At 41.3% G+C, this 18,983-nt stretch overlaps 1 protein-coding gene across 3 annotated transcripts in view; it reads right to left on the bottom strand.

Moving 5' to 3' along the window:
• mical2b (microtubule associated monooxygenase, calponin and LIM domain containing 2b) overlaps positions 1-18,983 on the bottom strand; it is a 65,732-nt gene that overhangs the window by 9,876 nt on the left and 36,873 nt on the right. For 2 of the 3 annotated variants that reach the window (XM_066648480.1, XM_066648481.1), the window contains 11 exons: positions 14,509-14,695; positions 12,710-12,774; positions 12,526-12,604; positions 7,561-7,693; positions 6,717-6,793; positions 6,125-6,193; positions 5,484-5,593; positions 4,376-5,183; positions 2,880-2,962; positions 611-709; positions 219-312 (listed from right to left, as the gene is read on the bottom strand). In XM_066648480.1, coding sequence (XP_066504577.1) covers positions 219-312; positions 611-709; positions 2,880-2,962; positions 4,376-5,183; positions 5,484-5,593; positions 6,125-6,193; positions 6,717-6,793; positions 7,561-7,693; positions 12,526-12,604; positions 12,710-12,774; positions 14,509-14,695 — 1,804 coding nt within the window. Of the gene's footprint in view, positions 1-218; positions 313-610; positions 710-2,879; positions 2,963-4,375; positions 5,184-5,483; positions 5,594-6,124; positions 6,194-6,716; positions 6,794-7,560; positions 7,694-12,525; positions 12,605-12,709; positions 12,775-14,508; positions 14,696-17,768; positions 17,874-18,619; positions 18,716-18,983 lie in introns of all 3 variants that reach the window. The other variant, XM_066648482.1, reaches the window with a different exon arrangement.

Below are 18,983 nucleotides of genomic sequence, written 5' to 3'. Positions count from 1 at the left end.
GAAATTAATATTAAGCCCTGTCCCAAATGGCACACTTGCAGCCTGGCAGTGCACAACTGTGAACACACACAGGGCACACGAGGCTCTGGGGTGTCTCATTTCTCTCTTTGCCAATAAAAGGGGTGCTGCATGTTGTTGACGTCCAAGTATAGACTTTGAAGGACAGCATGGAAAGCAGGGATTTAAAAAGTAAAAACACAAGGCAAGCTGTTGCTTACCCATCTGTCCTCTCAGGGTTTTCTCCAGCTTGACTCCTTTCTCCTCTAGAACTCTCTGTTTCTCCTCCACCTCCTCCAGCTGCCTCTGGATAACCTACAGACACCAGCACATACCGTTTTACTCCACAGCATCACACACTAAACTTCTGCATGGGGTGAATTTATATTTTAAATATAGTTTTGCTTTTGGCTTCCCTTACTCCTCCTAGTGTCCACATTAATGTAAAACAAACACATTGTTGATGCAAAGCATTGAACAGTGCCCTGTAGCTGATTTTTTGATTAAAGGTGAGTTAGAGAGACTGTGAGTGAATAATAATAAAAGTCGCATGAACAGCTCTGCATCTAAAAACAGGTAGAAATGCTCACAGAAAAACTATAAATATTTGTACCTGTGCCCTGTGCAACCGCTTTAGCTGCTCTCTCTTGCTCTGCTGGATAAGCATTTTCTCCTGCTTCATCCTCTGTCTCTCCAAGTTGTCAGGATTAGACTACAATCAGCACAGAACAAAAGGACAATGAACAGTAAAAGTTTCTTTCACAGTGCAGACCAAATCATCAAAAGGGTGGACGGTTTAATTGGTCACAAATTGCCTTGTTTTTACCATGACCTCCACATCACAGTTTAAATATCAGCACGCATTCATTCTGTCACTATTCTCTGGATAGAATTTAACCACACAAATTCAAAGCAAACGGAAAAGGTTTTCTCCTTAAACAGCCTTTTCTCTGTAGTTAAGTCGGCCCTCAATTTTGACAGGTTCCACACCTGATCAACGGCAAATCAAAAATATATTAAAACTTGAATTTGGAGCACAGAGTACTGTTATGAATTCACGTGAATGAAGTGATGTGTAGTAACCTCTTGCCACTTCAGTCACCCTCATGCACTCGTTGTTCTGAATACGTACAGATGTTCTGTTATTGTTTCCTTAACGATAAACTCTAACAACTAATCTAGAGATGACTTAATGTTTACATGAGTATTGGTGTATGTACATACAAATCGAGCATCTGTGGATTTTGCTGTATGTGGGGAGGTCTGAAACCAATCCCCCAAGAACACAGTACTAATACACAGGGGTTGGACAATGAAACTGAAACAAATGGTTTTAGACCACAGTAATGTATTAGTATGGTGTAGGGCCTCCTTTTGACGGCCAGTACAACGTCAATTCGTCTTGGGAATGACATATACAAGTCCTGCACAGTTGTCAGAGGGATTTTAAGCCATTCTTCTTGCAGGATAGTGGCCAGGTCATTACGTGATGCTGGTGGAGGAAAACGTTTCCTGACTCGCTCCTCCAAAACACCCCAAAGTGGCTCAATAATATTTAGATCTGGTGACTGTGCAGGCCATGGGAGATGTTCAACTTCACTTTCATGTTCATCAAACCAATCTTTCACCAGTCTTGCTGTGTGTATTTGTGCATTGTCGTCCTGATACAAGGCACGGCCTTCAGGATACAATGTTTGATGCACCTGGTCCTCCAGAATGGTTCGGTAGTCCTTGGCAGTGACGCGCCCATCTAGCACAAGTACTGGGCCAAAGGAATGCCATGATATGGCAGCCCAAACCATCACTGATCCACCTCCATGCTTCACTTTAGGCATGCAACAGTCTGGGTGGTACGCTTCTTTGGGGCTTCTCCACACCGTAACTCTCCCGGATGTGGGGAAAACAGTAAAGGTGGACTCATCAGAGAACAATACATGTTTCACATTGCCCACAGCCCAAGAATTGCGGTCCTTGCACCATTGAAACAGACGTTTGGCTTTGGTGTGAGTGACCAAAGGTTTGGCTATAGCAGCCCGACTGTGTATATTGACCCTGTGGAGCTCCCGACGGACAGTTCTGGTGGCGACAAGGCGAGTTGAGGTGCACATTTAATTCTGCCATGGTTTTATGTTTTTTGAATACAATCCGGGTCAGCACCCGAACATCCCTTTCAGACAGCTTCCTCTTGCGTCCACAGTTAATCCTGTTGGATGCGTTTCGTCCTTCTTGGACACTACCCTGGATACCATGGCTCTTGATACATCACAAAGACTTGCGGTCACAGATGCGCCACTTTTGAACTCTGGTATGTCACCCATAATGTTGTGTGCATTGCAATATTTTGGTCAAAACTGTGCTCTTACCCTCTGCTAATTGAACCTTCATACTCTGCTCTTACTGGTGCAATGTGCAGTTAATGAAGATTGGCCACCATGCTGCTCCAATTTAACCATGAAACCTCCCACACTAAAATGACAGGTGTTTCAGTTTCATTGTCTAAGTAAGTACACCCTCTATTTGTATAGCAGTGACATAGAATGGAGTAGAAATGACTGAATGGAGAAGAAGAAAAAAAAAAAAAAAAGGTATGACGAGGGATCTCTATTTTTGTTCAGTTGTGCCTTTGTACGCAGGTGTTAAATCAAACAACTTCACATTTAACTGGTATTCACTGAACCGACTGCTTCTGAGCAAGAATGGCTATAAACACAGCTCTGACAAAATCCATTCAACAGCTATTTCTCAAGCAGTCGAATGCTAGCTTCACATGAAAAATTGATTTATTATGACATTAAATCACACATTTTCTTAAATGTAAAATGTTAACCGTGATAGCAGTGTCAATGTTAGAGGAATCTGTGGCATCTATGTGTTTTTTTTACCCTCGATGTGGTAGACTCAGGGCTTTCTTCACTGGAAGAATAGTCATCTTGTTGCTGCTGCTGCTGCTGCTGATGTGTTGGAGCTATGAACACAATACACACCATATTAGCCATTTAACAAGGAGAAATTAACCACAATGTACTGACCTAACAGACCACCGCCTCATGCTTTCAAACGTAAAATTACAAAGATGATGTTACAAACCTACACAAGGAATGTGTGGTTATGTCCACCAAAGGTTTGTAGACACTTGTTCTGAAAAGGTTTGGTATTTTTGCCCAAAGGGTGTAGGGTGTAGGGAGTGGTTTCGTATCCTCCTCCAAATGTGACATAGTGCAGTTTCAGCAGTGCTGAGCCTGGAGGTGCAAAGCCAGCAGCCCTGTTCTCTCTATTACAGGTCAGTGGAGCATCACAATATTTTTGAAGCTGTGATTTTAAGAGATGTGAAATACTACCTACACTGTAAAAACTTTTGTAAATTTTATAGTACCAAGCATTTACCGTATTTTTACAGGAGCACTACTGTATTTCGAATTTACAGCATATTACTGTAACTGAATAATACAATTATTTACTGTAAATACTGTGATTTACAGTAAAATAGTGTAGGAGACTCGCTAAATTTACAGCAATGTTTTACAGTGTAGTCTTCCTTTAAATCGTTAATTATAACAGGAGGCACTTCAACTAAACTTCACTTCGGTCTAAAAAGTGAACATTTTCTATTAAACTGGCACAAAGCCATCAGCATTGGGCTGTGGAGTGCTGAAAGTGTGTTCTCTGACTGATGTCAGCTATGCACTTGTGGCTGAATGCACTCAAATCATAAAACTACATGCTGAAACACTTACGGCATATAACTGTATATAAATTCAGCCACTTTTTCTAAAAAAAAAAAAAAAAAAAAAAAAAAAACAGGCGAAACTTTTCTTATAAAATACACAGTCAGCAACAGTTAAAAGTGTAACAGGGCTTGGTTGTGGACTTGTTATCTATACATAACAAGTACAAATTGCAGCACCATGATATCTGACTGCATGCAAGGAACTATAATGGAAGCCAGTGGGACACTGCAGTCAACCAAGTTTCCCTGCGCACAGCACTAGCTACATATTTACAAAGCAGATGAAGGATAAGGCCTGGGGTTTTGTATGTTTTGATCCACATCAGTCAGAGGCGTCTGTGCTGTTTGGATTGTAATCATTATCACATGTTTTCATGGACGCATGGGCCTTAAAAGTGAAGCGTGATGCCTGGCTGCTCTTAAAGCTCATGTTAACTCCTTCATGGCTGGATTATCACAGAGACGAATGGAAACATTATAACAAAGTTATAGTTAAGAATATGTTACATGACACCTGAGACGATGTTTGGGACAAGCTTTTGTTCTTATTGTGTTTATTATATAAAAATATTTTATATATCGCTATCGTATGTACTTAATTATATAATAATAACTAAAATAGCAATGTAAACTACCCTCAAATGTTCTCACTTTTATTCCTGAGTTTGGAGAGAATGGCCCAAATGTCTTTGGTCTGGTCTTCAGTCTTCCCTCGGTCCATTCCCTCATTCCTCTTCAGACGGAGGGAGGAGAAGAAGTTGAGTTTTCTGCGAGGCAGTGAGGCCATGTCGTCTTTAGAGCCCCCTGGTGGCTTTGTATTGAGGGTAACTTCCTCCAGCATGGTGGTAATCTCGCTCCTGCTCTTTGGCATGCCCTGGTTACCTTCTGTACCTCCTCTGAAGTGAGCTCTCTTGTTGTCATCTTGATGGATCTGGGTGGAGGATCCGAACAGTGAGCCCAGGCTGAAGGAGCTTTCAGACACTGGCCTGGCTCTGGGTGGTTTGCCCCTCCTGACAACCTTAGAGCTGTTACCCGAGCTGGAGAAGGACCTCTTTAGAGCACTAGCCCACAGCTGGAAGCCTGTGAGTGGAAGGCTGCGGTTAGCATCTTCCTGAGCTTTGGTGTGGTCCTCAGGGTTGCTCGGAACCTCCGTTTCCGACCCATCAGATCTTGCTGATTCTTGAGCAGCTTCAGATGATTTACCAGGAGTGGCCAGGTCCCAGTCTAGCAGCTTCTCCTTCTCAGATAGAGAGAGAGTGAGCTTCTTCTTAGGGCTGACAGAGCTCTGCTTCTCTGGGGCAAGTGTCTGTTGCTCTGTGCATGAGGATCTGGGTTTGCTGATGGATGAATTCCCATGGGTACGGTATATGGGAATTTCAACTGGAGTTGTGTGCTCCTCCTTGTCTTGTAGGGGGCAGATGTGGTCTTCAGTCTGATTTTCAGGCTTTGTGAGAGCTTCCTGTTTGTTCAGACAACAGAAAAAGATAACGAATAACAAAAGTGAGCGTTGTAAAAAAACAAGTAATTTTTGAAGATTTTTGCAAAGAGAGATGCCACTAGAAGCTTGACAACTGGAACAAAAATAAGAACCAAAAATATAATTATTAAGCCCTTAAAAACAGAGCTAATTATTCAGTTATCAATCTCAAAATGTACTAGAGAAGTCTTTTGAATTATTGTTTCAAACAAACAGTATTTGTCTCCTTTTAAAGTGAGCTAAATCAGTAAAGACAGGAATAACACTGTTAATAGCACGTACTGGTTGTTGTATCTCCTCAAAGTCAGAATCTCCATCTTCTTCTAAGAGAGAATTGTCTCCTCCTGCTGCTCGGCTGTGGCTGAACGTCCTAACGAGGACCAGCGGCAAGGCTGAGAGACGAGAAATAACAATGCTCAGAGTGTATGGCAAAAGCAGCCAGACCATGCGTTATAAATCATTTATTACAAAAAGCTATAAAATCAGCTGCCTGTAAAATATTGCTATAATGTTTTTAAACTGAACTGTATTTGAGTATCATGTTAATGGCTGGGATTTATAGTTTAATTAAAACTTTTTTTGTAAAACCATATTTATAAATCACAGGTCAATTGCCCCCTCTAGTGTACCCTGACACACATTCGCAGTCCGTTTTCAAACAGCATACTCCCATGTCTACTCAGGCAGGGTTTTCCCTTTGATGACTACTGTTTCAGTCACGGATCTCTAACATATTCATTAAAACGTGTGTGGGATTTGAAATGTTGACGTATGCTCAGGTGTGACTCAAAGCTGCATTAACTTATATAAATAGTGTGTGTTCCTTGAGGGATTTAAATTCTGAAGGCTGGGAAAGAGAGTGTGGAGTCCTCTATAAATCCTGTGTAGAGAGGAGAGAGAAACTGAGAAAAACATTTTCTTACTGCCTCTGATCTTCCTTTTCCAGTTGTTGTTTCTATTGGTGATCCCGCCTTTGGCAAAAGAGCGCTCCACTGCAGAGATCACACACACATCGACCCAGCACAGCTATTACAGTATCAACTACAACAACACAACTGTGACAAACATTATCTCAAACATCAGGAAATGTACTCAAACCCATTACATGTAGTAACTTTCTGTGAGGCGTTAAACTAGTCCTTTCCAAACCACTTAACCCTTCTGACACTGTACATTTCTCTAGAACACAGCGTTTCACATCAGACAACTCTGACGGACTTTGCTTACAATTTAACCGTTTAATAAAGCAGTCATTTTGAAATCATCAGTATTCCCCTCTTGTTTGAAACGGTAATGGGAAAAAGTTAAAGCAAGCTCAGCAGCTGCTGTCTGACCAACGGCATATTTGACTCTGAACAAAGTGTTCAGACCAGCAGCCTTCCAACCAAAACACATGCAGCCAGACTGAAGGGTGAGGGCTCCTCCCTGCTCTAGCAATAAGAGAAACAGAGACAGGGATGAAGAGAACAGTTGGAATTAAAAGAGCAGTGTGTGGGTGTGTTTTTGGAAACTCACCTTTGTTGAGCTGTGGAGAGCTAGACCCATGTGCCTCAGACTCTGTAGGAGAGTCCTGTACAGACGAGTCCACAGCCCTGTTGCAAGACAAAAGATAAAAAGAGCATCCCTTAGGGAAATCCTGCGTATTTCAATCTATGAGACATCAGTAAAGTACTACAAACAGTTCTGACATTTTCTTTTGTGCTGAAAATAAAAGGCCTGTTGACATAAATCATAAAACAATTAGTTACTAAAGAAACCATCAATGTGAGCACTATTAAAATTATATATAATTATTATAATTTATAAGTGAAAGAAGCTGTGGCTCTGGAGCCCCTAAAATCATCAGGTGTATTATAAGTGCAAGTCAAATATGGGCTTTCTTCCAGATGACACTGACCCTTTTATGAAATGACATAATATAGGGACTGTTCAGGGCAAACAAACAATATACACTAGCATATACATTTAGGATCAACACAAACTAGAGTTACCTAAAGCACTGGTAGTCCAGGAAGAGTATCTGAGAGTATCTGTTTCAGTCGTTTACCTGTGTCTACTGGCTTCGGCTTCTTAACACAGCAGGAAGGTAGTTAGCGAGTATGTGAGTGAGTGAGGGTTACGATACATTGGAACAGATGCCTGAAGGGTTAATACCTCTATGACAGAACTTGTCAGTTATGACCCTCAAGTTTCTCTACATTGGTGCATTTCACACCCAAGCTGAATGGGTTTAAACCTTCAGTCGATACAATGTAAATATTTAGATAAACCAGTGTCTTTGAAATGTAGGTGAGCACAGTGTAAACCCAATTACAGTAACCATGAAAAAATGGAGTAGAAACAGGAGCTGGAGACAAACCTGGTGTTAACAAGCTCTTGAGGATTAGAAAGCTGATCTTGGGCTGCACTCTCGATCACTGCGCTGGGGTCCAGCGAACCATTGTGGACCCGTCTGTGCAGCATCTCGTTTGATGATCTGACTCCTAATGTGTCTACACACAAAAATACAAGACACTACAACTGACAGCTCCAACAAACCAAAAGCTACTCGTTACTGTCAATTACTGTTAATTGTGGACAAACTTCTATGTAGCTTTTATGTGATACATACAGTATATCAGTCCCTCTGTAGCAGTTTGCGATGTTTGGATAAAGAATGCTAATGTTTGAGTTTATGCTCCAGCACCCAAAAAAGTGTCTGGTTCCTATCCCTAACGCTGTGAACATGAATATGGGATATTAATCCAAAACATCAGAGAAGTTACCGTTTTATTTCATTTATTCCAGCAGTGTGCTGGAGAACAAAACAGCTAAAATATTAGCTTAGTACATTTACACAATGTTCTTCTAGGACCTAAGAAATTATTTTTTTTTCCCCTTCACAGACATTAAAAAATATATATAAATAATAATAATAATCATCACTCATCAGTCACCTGGGCAAAAACTGATGGAAGGGTGTCAAACTAGTTTCTGTCCAGACCACACACTTCCTTTATTGTTCTTCATTATTAAACCAGTTTTACTAATCAGCTTAACAGCAAAGGTTAGAAAAGGGAATTCAGCAATCTCTGTTGACCTGTGACCCAGAAGGTATGCCGTCTGACATTCTGGTATAGAAGGACCAGGGGCAATTGCTCTAAGACTGCAAGGGGAGCTCAGCTTCCCCTAAAACGTCAAATAATAAGTGATCAAATATATACTGTTGTGTGTACATTTCATTGAATTAATATGCACTACAACACACTCAACCTTTGTTCAGAATCAGCTTCTTATCACCGGTAAAGACGCGGTTTTCTCGCAGCTTCACAGTGCTTTAAACAGTGAGGACGCTGAGCGCCCACAGAGTTCAATAGCGAAGCAGCGAAACGAGACGAGTCATTGGATAAATGCTGGGTTTTGTCATGCCCATCGGACGCTCAGCGTCTCTGGGAGTCTATGGGGCAGTGGGCTGGCCTTGGCTGGCCCGGACGCTCAGCTTCTGCATGATGATTGGATGATCTGTCTGAGGCTGAATCCCTTTTTGATTGACAGTGAAATGAGCGAATCAGCGATCCTTTGGTGTAAAGATCCGTGGGAGAATTACATTTTCATTCTGTTCTGAGAGTCGTAGACTTTCTTAAAAATGACTAGCTACAAATCAAGCTTCTATTTCTGGGTTTTTTTTTTGTAGCTGCTTGTGTTTTGAGACTGACTTCTATCACTCTTTCTGACTTCTATCGCAGTTTCTGTCCAGCGGGTGCTGCTGAGCCCCTCCACCGTCACAAAGCACTCACAGGCGGACACGCTTCACATGGGCCAAGGCCGTTTAAGCAGCCTAGCTCTGCTGGCCATTGAGAGGACACTAGTCAAGACCCTGGAAAAGACGCCTTGTTGGTACGACAGGGTCACAGATCATTTTCTTAAAAAGGAACGGAGGGTCAAATTTATGTATAAATAAACCAACACATTTTATGATATAGGCCAAAATTGAGCTTCCCCTCCTTGAAATACCAGCATCCGCCACTGAGAAGGACATACGTAGACATTTGAACACAATAAATTGTGCTTACTGAAACTCAAACTTGGTAATTGGACCGTTAGCGTAATTGTGCCACCGTCTCTGTGGCGCGAAAAAATGAATAGCGTCGAGGTTTGTGTGAAATGCATTCTGGGATATCTGACTCTCTCAAGCCTACAGAAGTCTCGTCTCAGTGCTTCCCTGATATTATGAGCGGGGCAAGAACACTTCTGGGTATTTTTAACTGTACTTCGCCTGTGGACATTTAAATGGGGCAGTACTTGGGCTGAGACTGATGACGTTTCACAAGAACACGTATTGAGAATCGCGTCTAGTATTTAAATCTACACTCTATTTCATAACTGAACAAATAACAGCAATTATTAATTATTATTAACACATTTCTGAATGATAGAGTAAATGTGTGACACACAATGCTTAAATCTTAATCTTAATTTCTTTTTGCATATTTGGACAACAAATGCACGAATATGATTAACTCAGTTACTTCCATTGTTTATTCCTATGTTGCCTTTCTTACATTTTAGAGGAACAAAAATAGAACAGAAAGACCCCCAAAAGAGAAACCTGTCCCAAGAAAAGAGTTGCATTTGCAGTGGGTCTAATGTATGCACTGTGTTGGGACTGTATATACACAGAGGGCCTTTTGTTGGACATAGTGAAGAAAGTGCAGTTAACGTATTAGAATGAAAAGGAAGGTTGTGTGCATTTGTGCGGTGGGTGTAACTGGCAGTGGGTTATTCTTCTTAAGGCCAGATTATGTTGTGCAAGTGCAAAAAGAGCAGATAGCTTTTTTTGCTTCATAACCTCATGGTGTTAATATAGTCCATAAAAATATTAGAATGGCAAGCTTGGTTGACCCAAATGATCAGATGAATACACATTATTAAGACATTTAGCTTATTGGTAAACAATAGGCGGAAACGGGATTTGAGAAGTAAATCAATTTATTTAATATTTGCAAGCTTTAAATATTATAAATAAAAAAAAAACAAAAAACATTTGTCTTCTGCAGTGAAATATACAAGCTTTCAATGGAAATATAAATAATGCTAAAAAAAGGAACAAAAATAATAATAATTGTCCTTAGAGGACATTTGAGAAACTGTGCAAAACTAGAATCTTCCATTAAGTGGTGACCTCAGAGCAAGGCAGAGGTGTGGAGTGGGAGTTGGACAGTAAAGCAGCCTCTGCAACAAAGATTGACGTAAGGACACACACAGAGGAAGAGAAAACAAAACAAAAAAAAGTGGGAAAAATGGGACGCTGCACTACGCGATAAGAACAGCGCAAACTAGAAAGCAGGCCATAAAGGCATTCAGTGTATTCACAGGCAGCCCTGGATGCTTTCAGCACTAGTGCTTGGCACTTCTGTTAGTGAGTTAGCGTCGGGGAAATACGGATGCACTTGTGCATCTCTCGTTCAGGCACAAAAACGTTCTCATTCTCAAAATGCGTTCATACAGAAGACCCAGTGCCACATTCTCAACACAGGTGGTTAATAAGAGGTTATAAGAAGCAGAAGAGGGAGCAGAACAAGTCTAAAGAACAAGAAAACTCCCTGATCACCTGACTCATGCAGGCCAATCACCTTCCTGCTGCTGCCATTCAGTCAGTCAGGGGTTGGAGCATTGGAAACTTTAAAACAGACCAATGTATGAAGTGGAGAAAAACAAAATGGAGAAATGAAGAATGAAGAGAAATAAAGGAAAGGGTTTTAGATGCGGAAATACTTGTACATATTACACTTAGGAATATAAATGAAGTCGGCAGGGATATCTATGATACAGGGCAGTACTTGCAAATGCAGTAGATAACATTAATACTGTTAAAATTCTTTAAAAGCAATTGCTTTTAAATAGTCTTTGTAAAGAATTCGGAAAGAAAAGCAATACTGTTTGGTATTTCCATTGCACACAATATGGTGAGGAATAAATGCAAGCCAGAGCCTGAATTAAAGGAGCAGCTCAAAGCTCACGATAAGAAGAAAATGCAGTTTAGCTTTGGAGCACACAGCCTTTGGCTGCAAACAGCTCTAAACAGATTTGTTTTAAGACACGGCTGTACACACAACAATTTTACATACACAGACAGAGTTCTTTAACCCTCTAGAACAAGGCTTCCAGTTCTGGCCCTGCTCTGCATATGTAGCATTATTCTAGTCTTGTGGGGCTTGGCATGATCTTGAGCAAATGACTGACAACAACACACTAAGCATGAAATGCCTAAACCAATCCGACTGATCGAGGAGGTAAAGCGAAAAGCAGGGGGCAATGGCGCACTGTTCAATACAACTAGCTCTCCCCAAGAACTCCAATTAAGAATGTAGACATGTACACAGAACCAAATACATGCTATACAATTAAATATCACATTTTCTAAGTGAGAAAACACGTATGTTAGTTATGTAGGTAAGTTTTGGTTGTTACTGACTGGACTGTGGACGTTTCAAATCACAGGCCTCAGGATTTTAGGGGTGGCTTTTACAGGGGGACTGCTGCTGTTTGCAGAAAATTCAGTCACAATCCAAAGCTTAAGCAGAATCTAGATGTTTATTCCTAATACAAGATCATGTCTGCTCCGTCTAAACTAGTATTTTCTCTGCAATTTCTTATTATCAAGCACTTCATGAGCTTAAAATCAGTGTTTGAGCAGGAAGAATTAAAACTGCATGCTCAAGGTTGTATTGAAGAATGGAAACTGGAATATGCTGCTCTAGTTTATAAATATATTTCTACTTTTTGTTTAAAAAGCATGACAAATCAAATGTGATTCCAATTCTAATCTAGTAAATACATTAATACAATCAATTTTAGAATGTAATTTGGAGTGAACAAATGTATTAAAAACAAGTACCTTTTACACACTGTTAGCCATAAGCCACAGCAAGTTCAGTTCACTAATGTGATTTCAGTAAAAAGCAGACAACAGGGTTAAGAAAAAAACAAAACAAAACTCAGCCAGTCTCTAAACACCTCACTGACAGAGAGGGCAGCAGACGGGCTCTGAAGACTCCCAGAGGCCCTGCTAAGGTTAAGCTAACTGTAAGCTACACTAATATATGAGATCTTCCCTCCAGGCCCATCTGGCCTGCTATCTCCTGCAACATAAATAGCAGAGGGACTCCCAGACTTAGAAGCTCATAAAAGAAAGCATAATCCTCCTGCCTCTCTCTGAGGTGTACCCCTACAGCCCAGACTGCCCCATGCATCCGGCGGGCAAGCCATCGGGGTGTAGCGGTCAGACTGCGGCCCACGTGCAGTGGCCACTGCAGGCTTTTCCTAAGGAAGGAACTCAGGGTACCTGAAGGCTGGCTGTGGAGGCTGCCTGTGGCTGAGTAACGATCACTACCATCAACTGAGTACGTGTTGCTCCTATGGATCTGCAACACAGATAAGAACAGAGAATTAAAATAAGAACAGAGCATATAAAATAACTACAGCTGAAGGAAGACCGTCATGTTATTAGCGCAAGCACTAGATATTACCTCTATCTTTCTATGTCGGTGGCTGGCTTTTCGCTGTGAGAAGTGGAGCTTACAGAAGAATATACCTGCAAAACAAAACAATAAATAGTTTAATACCAAATGAAAGGATTATCTATCAATCATTCAGCCTTATTCTCAGCTGTAGAGCTCAGAAACAGAAATCTCAGAGCACCAGTTCAGGGTCGCGGTGGGTCCTGAGCCTACCTGGCTCAAGGTGGGAATACACCCTGGAGGGGGCGCCAGTCCTTCACAGGGCAACACACACACTCACACATTCATTCACATACTCACACCTACGGACACTTCTGAGTCGCCAATCCACCTACCAACGTGTGTTTTTGGACCGTGAGAGGAAACCAGAGCACCCGGAGGAAACCCACGCAGACACAGCGAGAACACACCACACTCCTCACAGACAGTCACCCAGAGGAAACCCACGCAGACACAGGGAGAACACACCACACTCCTCACAGACAGTCACCCGGAGGAAACCCATGCAGACACGGAGAACACATCACACTCCTCACAGACAGTCACCCGGAGGAAACCCACGCAGACACAGGGAGAACACACCACACTCCTCACAGACAGTCACCCGGAGGAAACCCACACGGACACAGAGAGAACACACCACACTCATCACAGACAGTCACCCGGAGCGGGAATCGAACCCACAACCTCCAGGTCCCTGGAGCTGTGCAATTAAATTTGCAATAGGAAATGGTTTAAAAGCATGAATGTGATTTTATAGAAACTGGTAGTTTTTGAAAAAAAAAAGGAATATATTTGTGTTTCTTTTCCTGGCCTTTCTGCATCCTCAGGTTCTTCCACCACTGGAAATCTCTGCCAATGTATACTCTCTGGCTTTATCCAGCATGTTTTGCTGGAAGTGTTTTCGATTGCGGTCTTTCTCTTTGTTAATATTTTTGCAGTGCAAGTGATTGTACATTTTTCTGTCATTCTTCCAGCCTTCAGCACAGTGTTTGTGTATGTGGAGTCTGCACGCACATGCAAATTGTGACTTATGCAATGTGGGCAGGGAAACCTATCCAATCACCTCATTTAATCAGAGTGAAATGACTGGAAGAAATGTATAATCAAGAAATATAAAAAAACCCCACACATTTTACAAAAATCTCATACTCCAGCATTAACAGACTCCTTACAATATCAACTTACATGCTACAGCACTTTCACACTGAATTTATTATTATTATTTATTTTTATTTTTTTTGCAAAGGGCTAATGACTAGTGGCCACTTAAGTACAACATCAATGAGAACATTGGTATTCAGTCTTTCCAATTAGTTAAGTTGCTAAAAAACCTAATTAAACAAACAGAAAATAAGAAAAATCTGTTTTTGTAACCTGTGTTAAATCCTCATCTAAAAAGATCATGTAGCATTGACAAATTCAACCCAATAAAGATACTCTGGCTAAAATGAAAAGATTAGCTGCAGTTAATAAAAGTATCCCTTGTGTCATATTGTTTTAAATGAGTGTGTGTCAGCTCTGGTTTCCTCCCACAGTCCAAAACGTGTTCATAGGTGTGAGTGAATGTGCGAGTGTGTGTGCTGTGTTCTCCCTGTGTCTGCATGGGTTTCCTCTGGGTGCTCCAGTTTCCTCCCACAGTCCAAAAACACACGTTGGTAGGTAGATTGGCAACTCCAAAGTGTCCGTAGGTGTGAGTGAATGAGAGTGTGCGTGTTGCCCTGTGAAGGACTGGCGCCCCCTCCAGGGTGTATTCCCGCCTTGCGCCCAATGATTCCAAACCAACCTGCAAAATAAACAGAGCATACCCTGGTCAGAATCAAATGCATGTCCTCCCAGTCTCAGGGTGGCATTGCAGACATCACAGCGGAAACACTCGCGGTGGAAGAAGTAGCCTTCTGCGCTTAGTCTCTCCATCACATACACACGCTTCTTACAGAAGTGACAGGTGTCGCTGCCACCCACACCTGGAGCAAACTCTTTCCGAATGTTAACCTGCCAAAGCACACAAACAGAACACTAAGAGCAGGAACGGTGTTGAAACAGCATCGGTTAAAGGATCAGCCTAACAACAGGAATGACATTGAAGAGAAAAGATCATTCTGAAATGCAGAGTGTGAAGTAAGAAAGTCAGTCTGACCCTGAATTACACAAATAGGAGCAGTGCATTCTGTTTCCCATTTTTTAATTTTGTTAAATTCACTCTTATGCAATTCTTTAGCTTTGCATTGTAAGATGAAGTTAGCTATATTACCGACCAAGCAGGCAGGATTTCCCCAGGGCAAATCTGACCAAAATAAATCACAAAGCCTTAAATAAAAAAAAGTGTTCCCCACTGAGAATTATACATTATAGAGTCAAGTTTTTACTTAACTAGGCCTCAAAAATTATCAAGACTATAAATTATTTACGTTGTAAGACCAAAACCCATGCCACCATTTATTATAAACAGCAAACATTATAGGTGTAGAAATCTGATGTTGTAATCATAGCCAACTACAGTCCTGCTTACCATTATTGGCACCCATGAAGTTTAAGTACATAATGTGGAATATCTCCTGGAAAAAAAGAATGAATCAAGTGTAACAGCTTTTTTTTGTCCATAGAGAAAAGTGTTTGATACAAAAGAGCAAAGGATAAACAACACTTTTTTTTTTTTTTTTAAACAAAGGGCGGCACGGTGGCCAGCAGGTAGGTGTCGCAGTCACACAGCTCCAGGGGCCTAGAGGTTGTGGGTTTGATTCCCACTCCGGGTGACTGTCTGTGAGAAGTGTGGTGTGTTCTCCCTGTGTCTGCGTGGGTTTCCTCCAGGTGCTCCGGTTTCCTCCCACAGTCCAAAAAAACACATGCTGGTAGGTGGATTGGTGACTCAAAAGTGTCCGTAGGTGTGAGTGAATGTGTATCTGTTTGTGTGTGTTGATGAGAGATGTCTAAGGTTGGTGCAAATGGTGGGGGGAAAAAACAAAAAAAAAAAAATCATTTCAAACATCCACAGACCTACGACAGATTTTTAGGGCCACAGTGTTTATATATAAAAATATATATAAATAAATAAAAGATTCCGATATTAAAGTCAGAATTCTGAGGGGAAAAAAAAAATAAAACTCGGAATAATTCTGAGAAAAAAATCTCTGAATAATTTGCTGCATATAAAGGAGCAGACAGTGTAACTGTGGAATGCAGTGTGTTGGCCAAGTCATGCTATGGTATAGATTTCAGGAATAAGCACTCAGTTCTCTTCCACATCAGGACCACAGTGTGATTAGTATTTAAACCCTGAATCGGTGCACGAACCCAGGGCATGTAGTTTCACATGATACAATTAATGATCACAAAATGATGGATCCAGAGCAAGTAGAACTCCGGCGCCCACGAGGCTCCATCGCGTTACGGCTTGGACTCGTACAAAAAACTAAATCCTTATGCATGAATTATTTATTAAACGCATTCACGCGATATGACGCAGCCCCTGACTGAGATGCATAAGGCTTTAGTTTTTTGTACGAGTCCAAGCCGTAACGCGATGGAGCCTCGTGGGCGCCGGAGTACTACTTGCTCTGGATCCATCATTTTCGTGATCATTAATTGTATCATGTGTACACTGTGTCTGCTCCATTACACGCAGCAAATTATTCTGAGATTTTTTCTCAGAATTATTCTGTTTTTTTTTTCTCAGAATTATTCAGAGTTTTTTTTCTAGGAATTCTGACTTTAATCTCTGAATCTTTTTTTTTTGTTTTGTTAACGCTGTGGCCCTAAAACAGACCTGAAGGCCCACCTGGAGATCTGGGGGGGGGGGGGGTCATGGTTTCAACAAGTACCATACGCCACACACTAAACCCAGCAGAGCTGTATTGGCAAGGAAGGAACCTTTGCTAAAGAGAAGACACAAAAGGAATGACTCATCTTTGCCCAAGAGAACCTGGACAAACCACAATCCATGCATCCATCCATCCATTATCTGTAACCGCTTATCCAATTTAGGGTCGCGGGGGGTCCAGAGCCTACCTGGAATCATCGGGCTCAAGGCAGGAATACACCCTGGAGGGGACGCCAGTCCTTCACAGGGCAACACAGACACACACACATTCACACCTACGGACATTTTCGAGTCACCACCTGCAACGTGTGTTTTTGGACTGTGGGAGGAAACCGGAGCACCCGGAGGAAACCCACACGGACACGGGGAGAACACACCAACTCCTCACAGACAGTCACCCGTAGTGGGAATCGAACCCACAACCTCCAGGTCCCAGCCACCACCGTGCTGCCCCAAACCACAATCCTTCTAGGAAAATGTTCTGTAGACTGATGAAACAACAAAAGCAGAGCCATTTGATACATTTCCATTTATTTCTGAAGATATTATACTATTTTTTGCAAAAATTTAAGGGGTGCCAATAATGAACAGTACTGTAAATGTTGCTAAAGCGCTGCTATTGTGACAAATGGAGTGAGTGAGTGAATGAGTGAGTTAAAAGCCAGTTCCAAGAGATGCTTCACATATAAGATCAAAGAAAGTTTTTAGATGTTACACAAGAGGATCTACAAAGACACTTATAGAAATCAAAAAAATTCAAAACATGCTGATAATTCCTTTACATTCAGGAATTACAAAGCTATATCAGAACAATTACCGATCCAGCATAATGGGACCTTCTGGCCTCTGTCTGTGAACAAAGACTTAAATCAATTGCCATCGCAACACAATACAATACAATCACACAATTCCAACCCCCTTTGGAAACTTGTCCATGGAAGAGGCACATACACCTAATTTCTAGTTTTATAGCCAACGGTTGTTCCCACATACAGACTTCCTGTAAGAATACTGCAGCCAACTGAGCAAACAAACATAATAGAAGATATATTTATTAAAAAACAACCCACACACAGCTCATGGAGGTTGCTCCAGGGGTAAATAAATACTAAAACCAGTTCTTCATAAGACAAGTCAAATGACCTGTCTTGAGTAGTCCTGGAAGACATTTAAAATCTAGTGTGAGCATCTTATAAACTTTTCTTTATTAGCACAGAGTTCAGCTTGGGGCTTTTGTGGCCTGCTTACCAGAGAGAGTGTGACTGGGTTGTTTGGTCTGTGATCAGTTTCATAAAGGATGGCCAAAGTGGCTGCTTTAACCCCTATAGCCGAGGAGACTTTTCCAACTGTCCTCTATCCCAACATGGAAGGATGGAAAAAAAAAAAAGAGGGAACACAGGGTTGTGGAAGGTACATAATGGACACAGTGGACAACAGGCAAACATTCAGATGGAAATGAGAGTTAAGACTTAAAATGCACTCTTAAAAATACAGCCTGTCAATTCCTTGATGCACTTGAAAGGTTCCACTATCTTATTCCACCAAAGAACCCATTTTGACAGCTTCGTTTATAAGGACATACTGGATAGCAACGAAGGACGGAGACAGAAACAGGCACAAGGGGAAATGAGCCATGCAACTAGTGATCAATCAGGTAACTGAATACTGTAGGAAGGATGAGGCAGATTTTTGACCTCTGGGGAAAAAAAAGGTTTAATCTTCAGTGGTTAAATAAATAATCTTTAACTGTTAAATACATTTCACTGAAATTTATATTAGTAGGTATTAGTGTCATTTCGGCTATTAACATCCACCTTGAAAAGCACTTTCAAGTTCCTTTACTTTTGAAAAAAAAAATTAATAAAAACAATAGCATGTGCCCCAAATAGGAGTGGAATGCCTGTTAAAACAGTGTTTTGAATGAATGCCTGAAAATAAAGTTCCCATGGAACAGTTGGGAACAGTCTGCACTCTCACCAGTAAACAGAGATGAGGAGTGAATTCAGAAGTAGACATAGCATATGTATCTAAAATCACACATTTTAGCTAACAAACCATGCACAGACCATGCCACATAGCTATGAAATATATATAAATACCTGTTTGGAAGGATCAAGACATTCTATGCGTTTTATTTCAGATCGCTCTGTGAGCTTTTGGTTGTCACTCTGCTGCGACTCAGAATCTCCATTACACTATAATTAACAGGAGAATTGCCCATAATTCATATGTTATATCCTCTAATTTTATTAATATATTTTACCAAGTACTTGAAGTTAAAGACTGCCAACAGTGTTCCCACAACAATTTGAGGTCAAAACCACAGTCCCTCTGGACATAAACCAGAGACATGAACAAACGCACACACCCCGTTAAGCACCAGGGCGCATCTGTAATCAACACCATCGTAATTACATCACTGCCAGCTCCATTTCACACAGGGCCATACATGGGCCAGTGGGT

This window comes from Hoplias malabaricus, chromosome 17 (genome assembly GCF_029633855.1).
Source record: "Hoplias malabaricus isolate fHopMal1 chromosome 17, fHopMal1.hap1, whole genome shotgun sequence".
In the NCBI taxonomy this organism is placed as follows: domain Eukaryota; kingdom Metazoa; phylum Chordata; class Actinopteri; order Characiformes; family Erythrinidae; genus Hoplias; species Hoplias malabaricus.
The sequence above is the reverse complement of the archived record's forward strand: the minus strand, read 5'-3'. Positions and strand labels throughout refer to the sequence as shown.